Here is a 22,811-nt window from a genome sequence, read left to right as displayed (position 1 = left end):
CCTTCTTCCATATGTCAGGTTGGGTCACTTTATAATCCACTGGGCCCATCTTCTCCAGCACCTCATACAGACCTTGCCAACGGGACAGCAATTTACTTTCCGACATCGGTAGTAGCACTAAATCGCGGTCTCCCAGCTGGAAGACCCGAGGAATAGCAGACTGGTTATATTGCCGGGCTTGGGTAGCCTGGGCCTTTTCCAGGCATAGCCTCTCCTGTCCTCCCCAGTCGATCCTGCATCTGGATCACATAGTTGGTCAAATTCTGTCCAGAATTGGGTTCCTCCTCCCAGGTCTCTCATTCTACATCCAGGATTCCCCGTGGTCTTCTATCATACAATAATTTGAAAGGGGAAAACATGGTTGAACTTTGAGGGACCTCTCGAATGGCGAACAATATATATGGCAAGAGTAAGTCCCGATTCTTGCCATCGTCCGCGATGAACTTCCTCAATATCTGATTGAGAGTTTTGTTAAAACGCTCCACAAGTCCATCAGTTTGTGGATGGTAAACTGATGTCTGCAGGGTTTTTACCTGCAATAATGTGCAAACTTGTTTCATCACTTTAGAGACAAACGGGGTCCCTTGGTCGGTTAATATCTCTTTGGGAAACCTACTCAGGAAATCACCTCCACCAAAGCCCGTGGCTATTGTTTGAGTCTTCATATCTCATAGGGGAATAGCTTCTGGATACCTGGTTGCATAATCGAGAATGACCAGGATATATTTGTTTCCGCAGCTAGACCTCTCTAAGGGGCCAACCAAGTCCATAGTGACCCTCTCAAAAGGTGTCTCTATAATTGGCATAGGCACTAGGGGAGCTACGTGTGTTGCTGCTGGTCTGGTCAGCTGACAGGTAGGGCAGGACTGACAATAGTCCTGAACATGTCAATACAAGCCAGGCCAATAGAACTGGGCTAAGATCTTTTTTGTGTTTTCTGTTCTCCTAGGTGGCCCCTGAAAAGGTGACTATGGGCGAGCCGCAACACTTGCTGACGATACTACTGGGGAACCAAAAGCTGCTCAACCATTTCGTCCTCCAGATTCCCCTTTGCTACTCTGTATACTAGATTTTTCTTGAGTACAAAAAAGGGGGGGGGGGCTGGCTTTTGACCCTCCATCCCAGAGACTAATTCCCCATCTATTATCTGTATATTCTCCCGGGCCCCTTTTAGTGTCCCATCTTCTTGTTGGGCCTGCCTAAAATTCCCGGGTTTCCCTCGCCTATCCAGTTTGAGGGAACCTCTATGGGTTGGGGAGCCCCCTCTAACTCCACGGCTGTCTCTAAACCTTGGGGATAATTATACTTTTCTATCCTACATTGTCTACGAGGCTTAGGTATCTTAGGATTATTAATATACAAGTCAAGGTCTTCTAACGGAAAGACCTCCGGAAATGAGGTCTCTTCCTCGCAGAAGTCATCTGGGCCCCTCATAAGCCAGGCCCAAAGAGTCCCAAAGTCTGGATAATCTCATCCCAGTATCATCGGATATGGTATCCAGGGGACACTCCCACTTCTACTGTCGCTTGACCCACTGGAGTCTTCAATAGGACTTGACTGGTTGAGTATTGTCTCTGGTCTCCATGTATACAAGCGAGGGTCACTGTCTGTTCATAATCGATCTGTGTTCTTTTGACCAGTTCCCTCCGAATGAGAGTTTTTACACTTCCTGAGTCTACTAAGGCTTGGGTCGAATCGCCATCTTGCTCCACCGGAACCATGAAGGTTTTTTTAGGAGCATTTCACTATAGCAAGAGTGCCTACTGGAGAAGATGCATTTGTCAGTCTGTTTGTCTGATTATCTGTCCATATGAATGAGGCCATGTGTGCCAAAATGTCAAAAAAAAAGGAGGATGCAGAACCAGCCTGGGAGGAACAGTGAGAGTCTGTGCAATTGCTCCCACCACTGCTGGCTGCTGCCGACAGTGAGGGCCTGCTCTCCGCGTTGTCCTCTCCAAGCTGGAGGAGCAGAGCAAGTTTTGGCACCTTTGCTGCAGCCATTTTCTGGCAACCTTGGGGGTGAAGAGGCAGACAGATGTGAGGAAAGGTGAAATGTGCCACCGGGTAATGCCTATGGAGTGCATTTTCTAACTTGTTAAATTCTGTCATTTAAAAACCAATTATACCTTTGCCTTAGACTGATTACAGTTTTCTTCTTCCATGTATTTTCTATGCTTTTAGAGATATCTACCGCCCTGCTTCTTGTAAGGCATTATTATTTAATCTTTGGACTACCCTGACCTTTTTTAATATACACTGAAAATTTGTTAGAAGAAAAATACAGTCGTTAGTTGACAATGATACTTGTTTTAATCTACTGTGTGATTTGTAAGTGAAGGGACGGTCATTCCTTTGGCAATGCAATTGAAATAGAATTTAGTAGGATGTAAATCCATTGCAGGTACTGGGCCAGATTTTCAAAAGGTTACGCGCGCCGGGCCTATTTTCAAAAGGCCCCGCGGCTCATGTAAAGCCCTGGGACACGTGTAAGTCCCGGGGCTTCACTAAAGGGGCTGGGCATGGGTGGAACAGGACGGTCCAGGGGCAGGGCATGGGCGGGGCCAGAGGCATGCAGCACATCTCTTGGCCACATCCTAAATACCCAAGCCCCCACCCAGACCACACCCCTTTTTGAAACTGAAGGATATGTGCACACAGTGGGAGATACACATGCTTCTGGGTGGCTTTTCAAATTCAATCAGCGCATGCAAGCCCAACTTGTGTGAGCATTCCATAATAAATGTGCACACCAGGCTTTTAAAATCTACCACTAAATGTCTTCAATGTTTGTACAGTACTGTGCTGAGAAAAAGCTTGTGAACCCATTAGGATGCTCCATATTTTAGCACTATTTATACTCAAAACATAATTAGATCTTAATCTAAATCCTGATAAGAGAGAAAGATAATCCTATTGAACAAATAACTCATACATTAAAGATATATTTCGACTATTTAACAAAAAGCTTCAACAGTAAGTAACCTTGTGTATAAAAGTATGTGAACCCTTTCATTCGGTAAATAGTGGCACCTCCATGAATAGCAATAACTTCAACTGTAACTCTTTATAAGTATCTCACATCACCCTTGAGGAATTTTGGTCTATTCTTCCGTAAAGAATTTTTTCAACTCGATGATATTTGACTACTTCCTTGCATGAGGAGTTTGCTTCAGGTCTTCCCACAACATGTCAATAATGTTTAGGTTAGAACTTTGACTTGGTCAACCCCAAACACAAAATCTCTTCCTCAGCCATTCTGTAGCTGATTTACTTGAATGTTTAGGGTCATTATTTTGCTGCATGACCTACTCAGCTTCAGCTCATAGACTGATGCCCTAATATTCTTCTCTAGATGCAGAATTCATGGTTCCAACTATAACAGCAATCCGTCCAGGTCCTGATGCAGCAAATCAACCCCACACCATGATAACTCCACCACCATCTTTGATAGTCAGGATGAGGTTCTTACTTTGGAAGGCAGTGTTTGTTTTTTACAAAACTAAATATTTGTTATTGTGACCAATCTTGACTCATCGATCCAGAGAACATTATTCTCCAAGTCTTGTGGGTCATCCAGATGCTCTTTGGTTAACCTAAAGTGGGAACACTGTTCTTTTTTAGACAGTAGTAGTTTCTTCCTAGCTATCCTCTCATGAAAACCATTTTCATTCAGTTTTTTTCCTGATGGTTGAGAAATGAACCCTCACATCTGCTGAATTGAGATAGGCCCCAGTGAGATAGATCTGCAGATCTTCAGATGTTATTTTGGGGTTCTCTCTGACTTTGTGGATGAATTTACAGTTTGCTCATAGAGTCATCTGGGCAGAATGACCACTTCTGAGTACAGTAGCTGTACGCAGTGGATGGATGGAGTCCCAAATGTTTAGAAATGGTCTTATAACCCTATCCTGGCACATGAGCATCAAATTTTCTTGTTCATAAGTCCTCTGAAATTTATTTTCATCTTGACAGGATGAGTTCCCATTAACTTTTATGGTAGAGACCAAATTCAAAATTGTTTTGAACATTGATATAGGACAAGTGGTCAAACTCAGTCAACAGATTTGCTCCACAGGGTGATTTTCATGCTACCTAATTATTTGAGAACCTGATTCTTATTAGCCAATTAATTTGGTACGGAAATTAAAGGTTCACTTATGAATTATCACACAATGATTTTGAATTAGTTTTATTGTTCCTATTTTGCACATTATTGTATCTCAAAAAAACATGAAATTGCTTAATTTTTAGCCTTATTATTGCATAAGAAAAGACTGGTTTAAATTAAACATAGGTTTCATGGTAAGAAATTGAAAATCTTATTATTATACTTGGGATTCACAAATGTTTTCGTAGAACATTTTGGGCCGGATTTTAAAAGCCCTGCGAGCGTAAATCCGGCTGGATTTACACGCGCAGGGCACTCGCACGCCGGCGCACCTATTTTGCATAGGCTGCCAGTGCGCGCATAGCCCTGGAACGCGCGTAAGTCCCAGGGCTTCGTAAAAGGAGCGGGAGGGGGCGTGTCCGGGGGTCAGGGGGCGGTTCGGGGCAGGACCGGGGGTGTGGCGCCGGCTCGGGGGCATGGTCGAGGCCTCCGGACCAGCCCCCGGGTTGGGTGATGGCGTGCCAGCAGCCCACTGGCGCGCGCAGATTTACGCCTGCTTTCGGCAGGCGTAAATCTGCCAACAAAGGTGGGGGGGGGGGGTTAGGTAGGGGAAGGGAAGGTGAGGGGAGGCGGAAGGAAAGTTCCCTCCGAGGCACAAATGTGCACCCCCTTGCGCGCGCCGACCCCGGATTTTAGAAGATACGCGCGGCTACGCACATATCTTATAAAATCCAGCGTACTTTTGTTCGTGCCTGGTGCATGAACAAAAGTACGCGCGTGCGTAAATTTATAAAATCTACCCCTTAATGTTCTTTTATAGGCCAGAAACTGCAAATATTTTACTACATACTGAGCAATGCAAAACTTAAAACCCCCAGACAAATCTGTTCTGATTAAACAAAAAGTATAAATTTGTAGATGCAACTTAGCATACTTACTGTGGTATATAGTAAAAGATTATAATCAGGTGGCGGTCAGCTTTCAAATTGCACAGGATTGTAAAAGTCTGCAGGTACATTTTACCCAAAGACTTTACATCAGTTTTCAAAGATAAGATAAGTTCTTGGAGGAGAAGTCCATTACCTGCTATTAATGAAGTTGATTTAGAAAATAGCCACTGCTATTACTAGCAATAGTAGCATGGGATAGACTTAGTTTGTGGGTAATTGCCAGGTTCTTATGGCCTGGATTGGCCACTGTTGGAAACAGGATGCTGGGCTTGATGGACCCTTGGTCTGACTCAGTATGGCATGTTCTTATGTTCTGTTATTATGTATATACTTTTTCACACATACAAGAGAATTTTAAAAGCCCTGCGCACACCAAAGCCAGATGATAATGCACAGGTTGCGTCGGTGCGCACTGCTGTTTTGAAATGGTGCCCATGTACGTGTATATCTCCCGCTATGCAAACAAGTCAAAAGTTCAGAAAAATGGGTGAGAAGTGGGCATCATCTAGGTGGGACATGGGCGAGTCAGAGAAGGCCAAGAGCTGTGTGCGTAAATACTTATGCGCACAGGCGTGCACCGAGGTCCTCTGCTGCATAACTTTACCACTGCTATGGATGGCGCGTAAGAACAAAACCAAAAAAATCTAGGCTAGTCAACAGGGTTTTAAGGGGCTAACAGGAGGAAAGGAGGCTAATAAACTAGGGGGGGGAGTTGGAAGTCCTGTCGCTAAACTGGACGAACTGGAAATGAACTGAGAAAACTAGGTATGGCGTTGGCGCATGTCTCTTATAAAATGCAATAGAAGCAGCATTTGCACGCATCCATTTAAAATTGTGAGCACATATACATGTGTTCAGCCTATTTTATAACATGTGTGGATATCCGCACATATGTTATAAATGACCGTGTTTCTGGACGCGAGCCGGCATAAGTGCATAACTGCATACATGTGTGCTCAGCTTTGAAAATTGCTGACCCTGGGAGCAGTTCTCTCAAATTTAGTACCATGTTTCTGATACATTTATGCAAACCTTTTTTCCTGTTATTTTTTTTTTTAAGATATCCCTCAACTCTGAATCGTATAATGCATTACTGCCATCACTACAATGTGCACACACCTAATTATCTCTTTTCTAATATGTGGTCAGTCTCCTGATGCTGTCAATATCTGGAACTGGGCAGAGGAAATGCTCTGAGCACACTGCCCACATGATAATAGTTCAAACTAAGGACACAAAGCAAAAATGATTTCCCACATTTTAGTTATTTAGCTGTCTTATTTAAATGCCTCTAAAGTGCTTTTACAGTTCAATTCGATAGAAAGCAATGGGGAAACTCAGCTAAATAAAAATCTTCCATTTATTATACCCTGCTTTAATATTTATAAGGAAAGAGTTTTAAAAAGTGTATCATGTATGCTGAAGCCAGGGAAAAAACAAAAAAAAGGTTTTTATTTTTCTTTTGCTATTTCCATTCAAGTGTTGTTACATTGATAATTCAAGCTTTTGTATAACTTAATAAAATAATAATAATAACCTGACCACCCAGAACATGGTCTCATGCAAATTACACAATTTGGCAGGAATCATCTTTAGAAAGTTTAACATGATTTGTGCAACAAAATTGAGTTTTCAGAAGAATGAATTAGCACTCGAAAACTGCCATGGTGGATTGCTATTGTGTACACAACTGAGCCAGCTAAAAGGTGTAAAAATGGTGCTAACAGCCAGCAGAAGTAAATACCCATTATCACCTAGAAATAGAACAGGAAAGAGGGAATGTTCATGTCATGCTTTTCTCACATCACTACACACAAAAGGACTCATTCTTTACACCAGAGCTCTATCCTCAGGACTAGTATCACACATATGCTTATACAGTGAGTTCTTCCTAAATATATGAACATAAAGCAAGACTCCAGGAAAATTTGTAAATTAAGTCTGTAACTAATGTGTATAGTGTAAATGAGGGATTTGATACATATTGGCATATATTAGCTTGTGTGTGTTATGAACCTGCCCGCGAGGAGCGCAGGCAGGCCCCCTACCTTCCTGCGGCCAGTCGGGCCGCCAACGCTTTTCTTCGCAGCAAGCAGTGCCACTGCCTCCGGGCTTCCCCGCGGCTGTCATCTGCCCTGCACGGCAGGGCTGAGCCCCGCAGAGAGCTTCCGTGCGGCTGGGACCATCGCAGCCGCTCCTGCTCCTTCCTGGGGTCCTCGGATGGCAGGGAGCCGTCCTTGCTGCTGCCGGGGTCCTCAGCCGGCAGGGAAGCCGTCCCTGCTGGTGCCTGCAGCTTGCCTTCCTTCTTTGTGGCATGGAGCCGCTCCTGCAGTCGTTCCTCGTCTAGCCTGGCTGAGGACGCCACCAGCAGATCCTGCTCTTCCATTCCAGCTCTCCTTAGGTGCGGGCGCGTGCCTCACTTCTGTATTTAAAGGGCCAGCCAGGTGTGGCCCCCTGCAAGCTCCTCCCCGGGTGTAGTCCTCCAGCCCTACAAAAGGGCCCAGTGTTCATTCCAGCTTTGCCTTCACAAGGAGTTAGTTGCTCCTGGGATCTTCCTGTCCTTCGCTCCAGGAGTCTCGCTGTTCCATCGCTTCTTCAAGGTCCTGTGTTTCCTGTTCTTCGTTGGAGCTCCTTATCATGTCCTGATGTCCTTGATCCAGTACAGATGTCCGTCTTCCACTCCTGATGTCCATGGTCAGTCCGGTTGTCTGTCTTCCAGTTCCTGATGTCCATCTCCTGTTCCTGATGTCCGTGGTCCAGTTCCTGATGTCCGTGATCCAATCCTGATGTCCATCTCCTGTTCCTGATGTCCCTGATCCAGTCCTGATGTCTGTCTCCTGATCCTGATGTCTATGATCCAGTCCAGTTGTCCTGAACCCCCTGGTTCCTCATCGCCACCTTTCCTGGCGTGCCATGTCGTGGTCCACGACTAGCCCCACGGGCGGGCTGAGTAGGGCACCTCGTGGCAGATTGGTTTCCTCATTACCGCAGCACAAGCCTCCGGGAAACTTCAGCTTGAGTCCTTGTCCCTGGTCTATGGAGTTCCTTGCGCCTGCACCGTTCATGCTAAAGACTCTGCAGAACCTGTGCCTTCCAACGTGGTCCACGACCAGCCACTGGCGGCTGTGTAGGGCGCGCCCTGGTGCAGGCCTCTACAGTTTATGCAACATGCCTTTCTCAGTTACTCCACTTTCTTGTCTAGAGTCTACGTCGGTTCCAGCATGGTCCGCGACCAGCCCCGCAGGTGGGCTGTGTAGGGTGTGCTGTGTCACAGTCTCAACCCAGCTCTTGAACCTTGTTCCTGATACCTTGTCTACAGAACCTCGTTCCTGATACCTTGTCTACAGAACATCACTCCTGATACCTTGTCTACAGAACCTCGATCCTTCGTCTTCGTCCAAGGTCTTCATTTGCTCCTGGCCTCCATAGGGCCTGACGCTTCTTGCTGTTACCCAGCGGCAGGTCCGAAAGGGCTTGGAATGGTCAGAGAACTGTTCATAGGACCACCATTGCATTGTTGGTTTTTCCAAAGCGTGCAGGTCCGGTGGAGAGTCAATATCTTCAGCCATCCTTGCCTTGTCCCTACTCCAGATTCCATCGTCTGTCTTCAGTCCAGCCTTGCTCCTGTCCAGCCCATGCTTGGGCATGTCTCGCCTACCTCGGCACCTCTTCGGAGTTCCTCTGGGGTCGAGCGGTGGCCCAAGAACACACAAACCCCTGGAAAGTGGAACCGCTCTCCAAGCGCTTCCTAACAGTCAGGCCAATACAGTAAAGCACGGCCGCGATTACCCCATTTCTAACCCGCTTTGTACCCGCAATTTGGCTGCGTAAGTCCAACCCGCGATTCACTATCCCTTTTAACCGATCCTTACCGCTTCTTTAAATCAACGGGTAACCCTTTCCGCCCGCGGCATGTAAATGATATGTAAACGCTCCGATTAGTTATTCCCTCCCATTCAGTAACGTGCGCCCCGACTATCGCCTTTTTAACCTGCAGTTTAGCCGCATCTTTAACCTGCTAAATTACCACCTACCCTTACCCCTGCATTAGAGGCAGGGGTAAGGGTAGGCGGCAAACATTTCCCCAGTCCCCGCTCACCTGCCCTGGCCGCATCCATGGGTGCCGGTCTCACTTTCTCTTTCAACATTCCTTCTCCCGCTTCAGCAGCCCGGGACGGATCGGGCGCTCTCCGCGAGGTGGCTTCCAGCAGCCCCCACCAGCGAAGATGCATGAACGCACGCCTGTACTTCCAATTTGGGCGCTGAAGGCCCCTTCACTGCCTTCAGCGCCCAAATGGGACGTACAGGCGGTACAAGCTCATCATACTAAAAAAACTGCACCGGCAGGGGGGGGGGGTGCGTGGGAGGGTGCGGGGCGGCGGCTCCCCTACCTTTCCTGCATGCGGGGCAGCTCCGGCTCGCCTGCCTGCCTCCCTCCGTTCCGCCGCTCACTGCCTCCCTAGCGCCATCTTGCAGCTTGTATTGTCATGCACGCCCGTTCATGCACCCAAATTGACAGGCGCTCAAGTCAGCGAAAGCGTATGAACATACGTTGTGGCGTCACGCACGCCCGTTCATGCGCCTTCATGCGCCTTCGCTACGGGCGTGCGTTCATCCACCTTCGCCAGCGGGGGATGCTGGAAGCCGCTTCGTGATCCGCCCCGAGCTGCTCTCGCTCTTGCCGCCGGCTGCCCCCGGGAGGAGGGGAGAGAGGACTGGAGCTGCCCCGGAGACTGGCACCCATGGACACGGCAAGGACAGGTGAGCGGGGGCTGGGGGATGGGATTAGTCACGATCCGAAGAGTGGCTTTCCCAGTGCGTTGGATTTTAGGTTTTCTTTTGCTTAAAGTTTGGATCCACTTCCTGGTACCTGTCATTTCAAATGACATTTGAAATGACAGGTACCAGCGTACCCAGGATACTGTATAGGTGCTGTATAGCGCCTATACAGTAAAATGGATTGCACTTCATGGACGCGCGTTGGACGCGGCTTGCATTTGCATGCCATTTAAATACAGTATTGAGCAGTATGTGATCCGAACTGTGCGTGCGGCAAACGCGGGTGCACCCGGCACTAACGCACCTCTTTCTACCTCCCCTTACTGTATCGGCCCGAGTGTGATTGAGAGGCTACTGTATATAATATTTATTTATTTAAAATCTTTTCTATACCGTCGTTAAGTTAGTTTACCATCACAACGGTTTACAAAAAGGCACAAATAGGGTTAAAAGTTGGTTGGTATAGATAACATATTATAGGTGTGCCATTAGAGAATGGTAACATGTTTTAAATATAAAAGCTATGTGTTGAGTTTGTTTATATTTTGGTTGAAAGAGTCTTCTTTACGGTACCTATATAATTTTAGTATTCTTATATATAATAGGAGATAGGAGGGAGAAAAATTTCATAAACAAAAAAATGATTGCTTGGTGCTTCCTTATGTGCTTATTTGTTCTCTTCCTTCTGCATATAGAAGGCTTGGTTAAAAAGCCAGGTCTTTAGACTTACTTTGAGAAGTTTAAAGCTTCTCTGCAGTCTAATTTCAAGTGGTAGTGAGTTCCACAGTATGGGTCCTGCCAGTGACAGCGCACGCTCTCTTACTTGTGTGAGTCGTGCTGATTTAACGGATGGAACAATTAATAGCGCTTTATTAGCTGATCTTAGATTTCTTTGAGGCACATGTACATGAAGTGCTGTGTTTAGCCACTCCACTTTTTCATCATGGATGTTGTGTTCCACGCCCGCGGCCGTCCGCGGGCGCGGCCCCCGACCTCGTCTCCCAACCGGACTCACAGCAGTGTCGGGACCGACTGCCCTGCGCTGGGCTCGGCACCCCCGCGCGGCAGTGCGGGCCTTTGGGCTGGCTGTCCAGATCGGAGCCGTCCCTGCTCCTCCCTCGCGGCCGCTGCTGCTCTCCTCCGCGGCCCGGATCCAAGATGGCTGCCACCATCCTTAGGCGCGAGGCCGCGCCTCTTTGCTAGATTTAAAGGGACCTCATCCCTTTAATTGGCTCCAGCTGATTCCTATATACAAGGCCAGAGGAAGTATAAAAGGAGACTTCCTCTGACCATTCCCTGACTTGGCAATGTCTCCTCTGAGAGTTGTTTGAGTCTGCTTGCTTCGGTGAGTTCCAGCGTCTTGATTCCTTGTTCCAGCTTGTCTTGGTTTCCTGGTTCCTGACTTCGGATCGCCTAGTGGTGATTCCTGGTATTGACTTCAGATCGGCTAGCGGTGATTCCTGGTATTGACTTTGGACTGGCAAGTGGTGATTCCTCGGTGTGTGACCTCGGACTGGTAAGCGGCGACCCTCTGGCACTCAACCTTGGACTTCCTTCTGACCATCGTCTCCAAGGGCCCACCTAAGTCCCAGCGGCCCGGGTCCCTACGGGCTCCTCCCGGGGGGACCAGGGGCTTCCAGGGGTGAAGCTTCAGTCAGCCCTTGCACCGTACATTTGCTCCTTGACCTCTCAAAGGTCCACCTAAGTCCCAGCAGTCCGGGTCCCTACGGGCTCCTCCCGGGGGGACCGCAGACCTCCAGCGGTGAAGCCACACCTTGCTCCCCGACATCACGACTCTTCGTCCGCCTCCACAGTCATGCCTGTCTACAGTGCCGAGGGTCCACTGGTCACATCTTCGGTTCCTGCCTCGCCAACCGACGGGAGAACCTACGGATCTTCCGCCAAGATATACCATCCTCCCGTCTGGCCAAGGGTCCACAAGCCTGAGCATAACAATGGATTAATTTGTGTATTATACATAGTGCCTTATATTTTATTCTTTGTTCAATAGGTAGCATTGAAGTTCAGCAAGTGTTCCTGTAATATGTGCTAACCAGTAAGTACTAACCAGTAAGTGCTAACCAGTGCTGTAAGCTGGCAGCATGAATGAATGCTAGGACACAATGTAATGGTACAGTATATTTTTACTGTATACATCCTGATATCCCCAGAGTCCTGCAGATCTTTAGTCCCATAATATCTACTGTGTGTCCAAGGAGATAAAAGGTATATACGTGCACAAAGGTTTTCGTGCATCTATTTATTTCTTTATCGGCATTTTATATACCACAAGCCGTTAAGCCTGTTAAAACGGGCTACATTAAATATTTTTTTCAGTCTATTTTCGAACACAGCACCCTTCTACACTTTTTCTCCCTCACTCCCCCTTCCCCTCACCCCCTTCCCTCCACTCAGTCTTACTCACCCTCTGTCTCCCACTGCCTCCCTCCCCTCACTCTCACCTCCCTCCCCTTCCCTCAGTCACTCCCCACCCTCTCTCAATCCCATCCCCTCTCCCTCAGCCCTCCTCCACTCCCTTTTTCTCTGCTCCACAACTTCTTACCCTTCCACTTACTCACATCCCTCTGTCTCTCACCTCCCCCTCATTCTCCCCCCTCTTCCCCTTTATTCTCCCTATCCCCACTCCTCCCGACCTCTCCCACCCACCCACTCTCTCCTCCCTCCATCCCAGCCACTCACACACTCTCTCCTCCCTCTCACCCACTCTCTCCTCCCTCCCTCCCACCCACACACCCACTCCTCCTTCCCTCCTCCCACCCACACATTCTCTCCTCCCTCCCACCCACCCACCCACTCCCTCCCTCTCACTCACTCCCTCCCTCTCACTCCCTCCCTCTCTCTCACTCTCTCCTCCCTCCCTCCCTCTCACTCTCTCCTTCCTCGCTACTGGCCGCCGCTCGATGACGACGCTGCCGCTGCCGCTCGACGACGACGCTCCTCGTCGCCACTGCCGCTGCCACTCGATGCAGCCCGATGCCGCCATGTTGATATCCAGCTGACGCTCGCTGAGACTGACGTGCTTGCCCGCACATGTGCAGTAGAGCTGCTCTCTACTGCGCATTTGCGGCACGTCGGTCAAGCTTCGTTTATTAGGTTGATTGCTCCATTTATAGATCACAACAGTTTACAAAGTGGCATTCATAATTATAACAGACAAGTATGGATTGGTTACAGAAGTGGTATGCAAAGACAGGGATTTATCTATCAAATCTAATTTTTTAGTACATATTAACATTGATCTAGTACATAAGGCAGAGAGTTTGGATGATGAAAATAAAAGTGATGGTTTTCATGGCTTAGTCAGTGAGTTGTTTTGTGGAGCTTGCATTCTATCATTTGATTTGCTCTTCAAGGTTCAATTAATATCTTTTCTCCTTCTTATTTTTGTGGTTCTGTATATTCTGATGTTTTAAAATTAAATTATATGCATTTTTGAATAGCCATGTTTTTAATTCACATTTGAATCTCTTTCTGTCTGGTAAAATATGCAACACCTCAGGCAGAGAATTCCAGAGCTTTGAATCCGCTATAGAAAACACTCTATCTCTTATTTATAAGAACATAATAAATTGCCATACTAGGTCAGACCAAGGATCCATCAAGCCCAGCATCCTGTTTCAAACAATGGCCAATCCAGGCTACAAGTAGCTGGCATGTACCCCAAAACTAAGTATATCCCACTCTACTGATGCCAGTAATAGCAGTGGCTATTTTCTACTTGATTAATAGCAGGTAATGGATTTCTCCTCCAAGAATTTATCCAAACCTTTTTTAAACCCAGCTACATTAACTGTACTAACCACACCCCTGGCAACAAATTCCAGAGTTTAATTGTGCATTGAGTGAAAAAGAAGTTTCTCCGATTAGTTTAAAATGTGCCACATGCTAACTTCATGGAGTGCCCCCTATTCCTTATATTATCCAAAAGAGTAAATAACTGATTCACATTTACCCATTCTAAATCTCTCATGATTTTAAAGACCTCTATCATATCCTCCCTCAGCCATCTCTTCTCCAAGCTGAACAGACCTAACCTCTTTAATCTTTCCTCATAGGGGAACAGTTCCATCCCCTTTATCATTTTGGTCGCCCTTCTCTGTACCTTCTCCATTGCAATTATATCTTTCTTGAGATGCAGCAACCAGAACGTAAGGTGCGGTCTCACCATGCATCAGATGTATGCACCGTATTGTGGGAATCGACAATAGCTTTTTATTTTGAGATCTTAGTGTTTGTTAAGGATTGTAAGGTTGTAGTCTCACTCTTAATAAACCGATGTCATTGGCGTGAATGATGTTGAATATTATCGTTAATACTTTATGTAGATTCTGAATTGTACTGGCAGCCAGTGCAGTGATATCAGCGCTGGTGTAATGTGATCATATTTCCTAGATCCTAGTAATAGTCTTGCCGCAGTATTTTGCAATAGTTGTAGTGGTTTTAAGTGACTTGCTGGAAGACTTAGTGGTAGGGAGTTGCAGAAATTAAGGTTTGAGAAGATTAGAGTTTGCAGTCTAGTAAGGAAGTCTGCGAGAGGGAATAATGGTTTCAATCAATGTAGAATACGCAACTTGATGCAACCTATCTTGATTAATTTACTGTTGTACATTTTCATTGTGAGGTTCTCATCTAAATCCCATACTTGATTTGAGGGATTAATTTGAAAATTTCCCAGATCTAGCTCAGGTGGTTTAACTGTTGATGAGTTTCTACTCAGCCAGATGATATCGAAGCTGTTTTTTCAAAGGATCTAGATAGTGGTATGTAAAATTGTAAATCATCAGCATATAAGAAGGAAGTTATTCCTAGATTCACCAGTAATTTACACAGTGGGAGCATGTAAATGTTGAATAGTGTTGCTGAAAGGGCTGAGCCTTGAGAGACACCTGTATCGCACTGGAAGTTGTCAGATGTGTGGTTGCCCAGTTTGACTTGGAATATTTAGTTAGATAGGAATGAAGTGAACTATCTATGAACCATGCCATTGATCCTATGTTTCTCATCTGATGGCATAACGGGTTATGGTCTACAGTGTCAAAGATGGCTGTCAATTAGCACAAGGCAATAAGATGCATTTAGAAAGTGTGCGGAATGAAAAGTGAGTATGCAAGGTGTGACTGAATGGGTATAAAGCTGTTAAAGCAAGTAAAATTAGAGTCAAATAGGCTAAAAGGGATAATATCATATTATATAGGATAGTACAGGTGTTAGAGAAGGCCAATGTATTTTATCATTACTAGGAATGTGAATCGTTTTTCTGACGATTGAAAATATCGTACGATATTTTCAAACTTGTCAGAAATCGAGGGCTCCCCGAAACCAATAGGAAAACCCCATGACATTGTTCGTGGGGTTTTCTTATCATTTTGGGGGAGGGTGGGAAAAATGGCACAAAAAAACAACCCCTAAACCCACCTGACCCTATAAAACACATCCTTTAGCTTCCCCCACCCTCCCGACCCCCCCCAAAACTTTTAAAGTACCTAGTGGTCCAGTGGGGCTCCCGGGACTCCGGGAGTGATCTCCCACACTTGGGCTGTCAGCTGCCAGTAAACAAAATGGCACCGACGGCCCTTTGCCCTTAGCATGTGACAGGGTATCCGTGCCATTGGCTGGCCCCTGTCACATGGTAGGAGTAATGGACAGCTGGCGCCATCTTTAAAAATGGCGCGGGCCATCCAGTGCTCCTACCATGTGACAGGGGCCAGCCAATGACACAGATTCCCTGTCACATGGTAAGGGCAAAGGGCCATCGGCGCCATTTTAATTAGTGGCAGTCTGAGAGCAGAAGATCACTCCTGGGACCCCCACTGGACCACCAGGTACTTTTAAAAAGTTTTTTTTGGGGGGTCGGGAGGGTGGGGGAAGCTAAAGGATGTGTTTTAAAGGATCGGGTGGGTTTTTTGTTAATCGACTCGAGCGCAGCCGATAAAAAAAAAACGATCGGACCGCACGAAAAACATTTCCCGATAGTCCCTGAACCCGGAATCGGAAACAATTCCAGTTCCGATTCACATCTCTAATCATTACTACATGATAAAAACTGCACTGGCCCTTTAAAATCATCTTTTGCATGAGAAACTTTAGCTAGTATTTAAGAAGAGTGGGAAGGTATTGAAAATGTTTTGAGGGTGTTACTGCTAGAATAAAAGAAAAATGTTTGTTGAAGCTTATGTTCTTATTTTACCCCAAGTTAAAATGAATATAAGCATGTTATAATCGCTCTGAAATTAAGAAATGTTTTTCATAGCAGGCTACAAGTTGTAGAACTCCCTGCCAGAGTCATTACGCCAGATAACAGAAAAACATTTTTTCAAATGTGAACTGAAAACATGGCTCTTTAGAGAAGAGTACGATTTAACATAAAACACCAATATACTGAAAACCTCATCATCAATACAAGAAACAATGGTAGTGAAGTGAGCAATAAGTAATGATTGATGTAAAATGTATAGGTAGTTGAATTAGAATCTGCATTTGCTGTAATGCCAACTTTGAAAATGTACGAATATGAAGTCTATAACTCCACTGTCATGCTGACCAAGAATATGTATGGACATGAATAAGAACATGTATCTGCTGTGGTTTTGACCTAGATTATGAATGCTGGCACAGAATGTGATTGTTAAACAAGAATATGCACAATGATTTTGTAAACCGTTGTGATCTTATTCTGGAACGACGGTATACAAATAGCCTAAATAAATAAAAATCTCAGCTTTGCAACTGCCTAAGAATGTGGACCAGACATCCACCAGCCTTAGCAGGAGCAAATACATTTGGAGATGAGGGCTGCTAGTAGGGGTGTGCATTCATTTTCGCCGTATTGGCAATCCGCAACGTATATTACACTATTTGTAGTATTTGTGGGGAAGCGAAACGTATCAAGATTCCCCACGAATACACGAATCTTTCCCAAATTATACGGCCACCTAAATAAAAATTTAAACAACCCCCCCACCCTCCTGAATCCCCCCAAGACTTACCAAAACTCCCTGGTGGTCCAGCGAGGGATCCGGGATCCATCCCCTGCACTCACACCCTCTGTGCCGGTTTCATCATGGCGCCGATAGCCTTTGTCACAGGGGCTACCGGTGCCATTGGTCAGCCCCTGTCACATGGCCATTGGCGCCATCTTGTGCTCCTACCATGTGACAGGGGCTGACCAATGGCACCGGTAGCCCCTGTGACAAAGGCTATCGGCGCCATGATGAAACCGGCACCGAGGGTGTGAGTGCAGGGGATGGCTTCCGGACCCCCCGCTGGACCACCAGGGAGTTTTGGTAAGTCTTGGGGGGGGGGTTCAGGAGGGTGGGGGGTTGTAGTTAATTTTAATTTTAGCTGGGACACGAATAGAAATCGTCGTATTAACGCATCGGGGCACCATACGGCCGAATGCAACGTATCTGCTCCCCGACGAATCTGAATCACGAATGCAACGTATGGCGTCCCTCTGCACATCCCTAGCTGCTAGAGCGAGAAAGTGTAAGAGTGAGTGGACATATCTGTGGGTGGCACTGAGGGTGTTAATTAGGAAAAATATATTTGATTCATTTCATTTCTTTAGTTTTCAGTCCATTTTTGGCCATGGAGAGGAAAGAAGAATTTGGATTTTTCATTTCAGACATTAGTGCGCTTTATTTGCAAAAATCAAAATTCAGAAAATGTTGGTTTTCAGAGGTTTGTATTGTGCATTTATTTAAAACAAATGCACGTCCCTCTTGTTAACTGAGTATTTGCGCTGGTTCCTTCTCCTGTGCGCTCTGCATGCCTTTATTTATACCATGATGAAGCCTTTGTTTATGTTTTGACAAATACCTTTGGATTATCTGTTGCTTTTTTGGGTTTATTCCACTATTTATTCTCTGGAGACCAAAAACATTTTGCTTAGTGAACTCTATAGAAAAAAATGTTCTTACACAGAGAAAAGGTGATGAGTTATTGTAAGAAGTAACAACTGGTAGGTATGTTTGTGGAGGCAGACACTTAGAGGAACAAACAGTTTAATAGGATTAAATAATGCAGTGTCTCTGCATTTGTTTGAATATCTTTGAATGGTTCAATTTTAACAGTCCATTATGAACTGCCTTAAGATTGCTTTCTTTTTATTTTCTAACAATATCCTCGTTCTGAAGCAGAAAGAAAAGTATTGTTAACTAGTTGCTGCATATGTTTTCATGAAAAATGGGCTCTCTTTAGAACTTGTTTATGCCGTATTATTTGTCTCTGGATGCTACTAATAGACACTGCTGTTTACTCTAGGAAACATTTAGTTCACTGTGGCCCTGAATCCTTGTTCCTGTTTTCTGGGTACCCAGAAAACAATTAAATAAATCAATGTTGTGGTAATAAGTACCATGAGCTTGTAAATAGAATATTGAAGATATTCCCTCCTAACTCTCTTGAGGAAGCAGAATAAATTAATTTGTTGGCTAAGCTATTCACATAGGGGCGGATTTTCAGAGCCCTGCTCGCGTAAATCCGCCCAAAACAGGGCGGATTTACGCGAGCAGGGCCCTGCGCGCCGGTGAGCCTATTTTACATAGGCTCACCGGCGCGCGCAGAACCCCGGGACTCGCGTAAGTCCCGGGTTTTCGGAGTGGGCGTGTCGGGAGGCGTGTCGGGGGCGGGGCCGGAGCGCGCGGCGTTGCGGGGGGCGTGTCGGCAGCGTTTTGGGGGCGGGTACGGGGGCGTGGCTATGGCCCGGGGGCGTGGCCGCGCCCTCCGTACCCGCCCCCAGGTCGCGGCCCGGCGCGCAGGAGGCCCGCTGGCGCGCGGGGATTTACGCCTCCCTCCGGGAGGCGTAAATCCCCCGACAAAGGTAGGATGGGGGTTTAGACAGGGTCGGGCGGGGTGGGTTAGGTAGGGGAAGGGAGGGTAAGGTGAGGGGAGGGCAAAGGAAAATTCCCTTCTAGGCCGCTCCGATTTCGGAGCGGCCTAGGAGGGAACGGGGGTAGGCAGCGCGGCTCGGCGCGCGCAGGCTATACGAAATCGATAGCCTTGCGCGCGCCGATCCAGGATTTTAGCCGATACGCGCGACTACGCGCGTATCTACTAAAATCCAGCGTACTTTTGTTTGCGCCTGGAGCGCAAACAAAAGTAGGCTGTTCGCGCTCGTCTGAAAATCTACCCCATAGTGCCTCTGAAAGGGCAGCTAGCCTTGAGAGACTATACCATTTAACATTTTAAATGGCATTAATATAAGAATACTTACCTTTCACAGTTGAAGATGTATTCTGAGTCTTTGCCAGGTTCCCTGATGATTACTTTCTCACAGTACCAGTACTGTGACTTTTTACTGGCCTCACAGTGCAATCGAACCTTCTGTAGCTTCCCAAGAGACACTGCTTCTACTCCAAACATATCAACCTAGGAATAAACAGCCATTTCCCATCGCATGATGGGAAAAGTGAGAAACTGCATCAAAGGAAAATTAAAAACAGTACAGTTTCTTTGCTGATCAGTTCTACAGCACATTATTATTGATCTCGGTCAGCTAATAACTCGAGGTGAGATTTTAGTAGTGGTTTAGGATTTCTGGGCCAGTTTTACATGCAGACTGAGACGTACGAACAGCACAGTACACCTCTGTGAAGATTTGATGTCATTTGGAGTGAGGAAAGTCTCCCAAATTTGAGATTTCTACAATGTTCTCTCATAGGCTCTATGCCAGGGTACTATCAAGCTAGGGCGAGAGAACATTGTAGAAATCTCATCTTTGTGAGACTTTACTCACTCTAAATGACATCAAATCTTCACTGAGGTGTACGGTGCTGTTTGTACGTCTCACTCTGTTTGTAAAACTGGCCCCAAAACCCTAAACCACCACCAAAATCTCATCTCGATTTTTTAGCTGGCCCTCCTATAGTGATATAAATAGTTGAACACTGTAACCACCTCCCCAAAGGTGCTTTCTCTCTCTCTCTCCCTCCTCTCCATATGCCCAAAATTAAATTTTTATCGCAAATTGTGTTATGGCCATTTCGGGCATTTCACACAGCTTAATGCCAAGAAAACAAGATGTAGTTATTTCTGGCATTAAAAGCATGCAATAACGTGCGGAACACTATCACACAGTGCGAAAATGCCTTTCATTCTCATTAATCCCACCCAAACGCCTTCCCAATCCCATCCCTATGAAAAATTTGCATTTGCGTAATGCGATACCATTACTATCGCATGCGTTATGGCGTTAAGACATAGTTTATGGCATTATCATGGGCTTTAATGCCATAAGGCATTCTGATGAATGACCCTATAAATGAACAGTAAAAGAAAATGACTAAAGCTGAAAAGAAATATAGAGATTAAGATTGACAGATTTACTTTAAAGCAGAGTAGAAGTGTATTTCATTAATTCTGCTACATCTAAGTTAAGTATGTGGTGAATCTTGGAAAAAATTAATAGACCGGTATTTTCAATGTAATCTGTATGATTTCTCTGATAACTCAATATATAAGAACATGCTGCAGTCCTGGTAAAGTCTGTAGAATCCCTGCAAAAGTGAAGCAGGTGGAAATGTTCCTGCTTTGCTTTCTTGGTGAACAAATCTGCACATCTCTGATATCCCTTACTAGGGATGTGCATAGACTTTTTTTTCATGTCGTTTTCATTTCGGGTTGTTTTCTGTTCGATTTCATTTTTAAAACAGCTTGGGGGGGGGGGTTTCCCTAATTTCGGAGTTAGTGCACACTAACGGAACTTAGTGCACACTAACTGAAAATGTTACCAATCAGTTAAAAAGTGTCCATTTTAGAGGAATTTGTTAGCTAGAGGTGTGGTTCTGCATTCCATTGGCTGCCTCCTTAGTTACTGGTACTTGTTTTTGTTGCTATGATTCTAAGGCAGTGTTTGTGGGGGTAACAAGTATAAACAAACAAGTGATGTAATTTTATAGCATCAAGTTCTAGTCAGCAAAAGCATGTAATGCAAATGCATATTTAGAATTCACCAATCTTTTTGTATTTTAGGAAAAGGGTCCTGGCATTTTGGGATATGCATACTTTGAATTCCCCTGGTATGAGTCTGTGGGTTTGGGTGGGGGGAAGGGTGACTGGTGAGAGGGGAAGTGACTTGGATGAATGTATGGGGTGACTTTTGGGAGAGAGTCTGATTGGGGTGGTGACTGGAGAGAGAGAGAGAGAGGCAGCCTGGTGTGTGTGAGGGGTAATCTATCACCCCATACAGTTACCCCAGTTACCCCTCCCCCCCACACATGCACACACACCAGGCTGCCTCTCTTTCCCACATGACACTCCAGTCACCCAGTCACTTCCCCTCTCATTAGTCCCATCCCATACATATCAGGCTATCTGTCTCTCACCAGTCACTACCCCAAGCAGTCTCTCTCTCACCTGTCACCCCCATACAGTCACCCCAGTTACTTACCCTCTGACCAGTCACACCCCACATATCACGCTGCCTCTCTCTCTCACCAGTCACCATCTCCACAAGTCTCTCTCCTATCTGTCATGCCATACAGTCACCCCCTTCACCCTCTCTTACCACTCACCACTCCAATCGGTCTCTCTCCCACCTGTCACCCCATATAGCCACCCCAGTCACTCCCCCCCCCACACACACACACACCAGGCTGCTTCTCTCTCACCAGTCACTCCCCCAACCAGACTCTCTCCCACCTGCCAGCCCAGACACTTTCCCTCTCACCAGTCACCCCCACACTCATCAGGCTGCCTCTCTCTCACCAGTCACCACCCAAACCAGACTCTCTCCCACCCGCTACTTCATACATTCACCCCAGTCACTTCCCCTCTCACCAAACACAAAGACAGACACCAGGGGAATTAAAAGTATGCATGTACGAAAATGCCAGGACCCCTTTCCTAAAATATAAAGGGGCTGGCAAATTCAAAATATGTATTTGCATTACATGCTTTTGCACTTTTTAACTGACTGCTAACATTTTCATTTAGTGCGCACTAACATAAAATACTAATTTTTATGAAATATCATTGTTTTTTTTCATTTTGTGGCGTTCCTGAAAAAGGATGAAACAGACAATTTTGTTGCCATTATCTATTTCATTTAAAACGAATGCACATCTCTATCACTTACTAGATTACAATCTTTTTTCTCTTTGCACCACTCAAAATAATATTTGCAAATCCTAAAGTGTGCATGGTGCCTGTTGAGCTTACTGTTAAATACTGTAAATGAATCCTCGTAGTTGACGGTCCTTGTAGTTAACTAATTCTTACAGCAACTGCCAGCCTTTTTGTCTGTCTGCTGTTTTGCATCCTCAATATAGCAAGAGAACCATTTCTACTAAAAAAAAAACTAAAAAACTCTATCTATTTCTATCTTGAAACTTTTTAAAATTCAAACTATGGATTGAAATGATGGGGCACTGCTGGTAGAATTTACATGATTAGCAATGAGTCAAGCCTTAGAAATCCACTTTTAAATGTTATCATCTTTAAATGTTAATAAAAAGTATCAGTTTCAACTTGTTCTATGTTAACAAGAACACAGTTGGGCAAAGAAAACATATTGTTCCTCAGACTAAGCTTCATGAACCAAGTTAGATTTTCATTTGTTCAGAATATTTCTGCACTATGCAAGCTTTGAAGTTCAAGCTATAATTAAGATTCAAGGATAAACTCCTGAACTATCAAAGAACTTTAGAGGAGTAAAGGTGAAATTGCAAAGTAGCAATGGAGATAATAGAACTGCAAATTTCCAGACAGCAATTAGACTGGGCTTGACTTTGCACAGGCTACTTTCAGATTAAACATTCTTCCATGGTGGTACCGTCAAGCCTTTCATCTTTAAATGCTACCTTCATGAAGATACTCATATCCACTGTAGGACCTGACACGGATCCTGCCAGGTCTTCCTCCTTTAAATTTTCTCAAATGTTTCTCTGTCAGCTTGCCAACTTTGATCTTGGGGCCTATTTATTACAGTGCATTATCACTTTAATGCACTTCAA

At 45.6% G+C, this 22,811-nt stretch overlaps 1 protein-coding gene across 1 annotated transcript in view; it reads right to left on the bottom strand.

Annotated features, from left to right (window-relative positions):
- Nucleotides 1-22,811, bottom strand: part of LOC115085365 (lipoxygenase homology domain-containing protein 1) — a 462,471-nt gene that overhangs the window by 100,888 nt on the left and 338,772 nt on the right. Inside the window, exon 22 of the mRNA XM_029591284.1 lies at nt 19,073-19,227. Within this exon, the coding sequence (XP_029447144.1) occupies nt 19,073-19,227 (155 nt within the window). The remainder of the gene's footprint in view (nt 1-19,072; nt 19,228-22,811) is intronic.

The sequence above is a fragment of the Rhinatrema bivittatum genome, chromosome 2 (genome assembly GCF_901001135.1).
Source record: "Rhinatrema bivittatum chromosome 2, aRhiBiv1.1, whole genome shotgun sequence".
NCBI classification, from domain to species: Eukaryota; Metazoa; Chordata; class Amphibia; order Gymnophiona; family Rhinatrematidae; genus Rhinatrema; species Rhinatrema bivittatum.
This window is presented reverse-complemented; position numbering and strand designations above follow the sequence as displayed.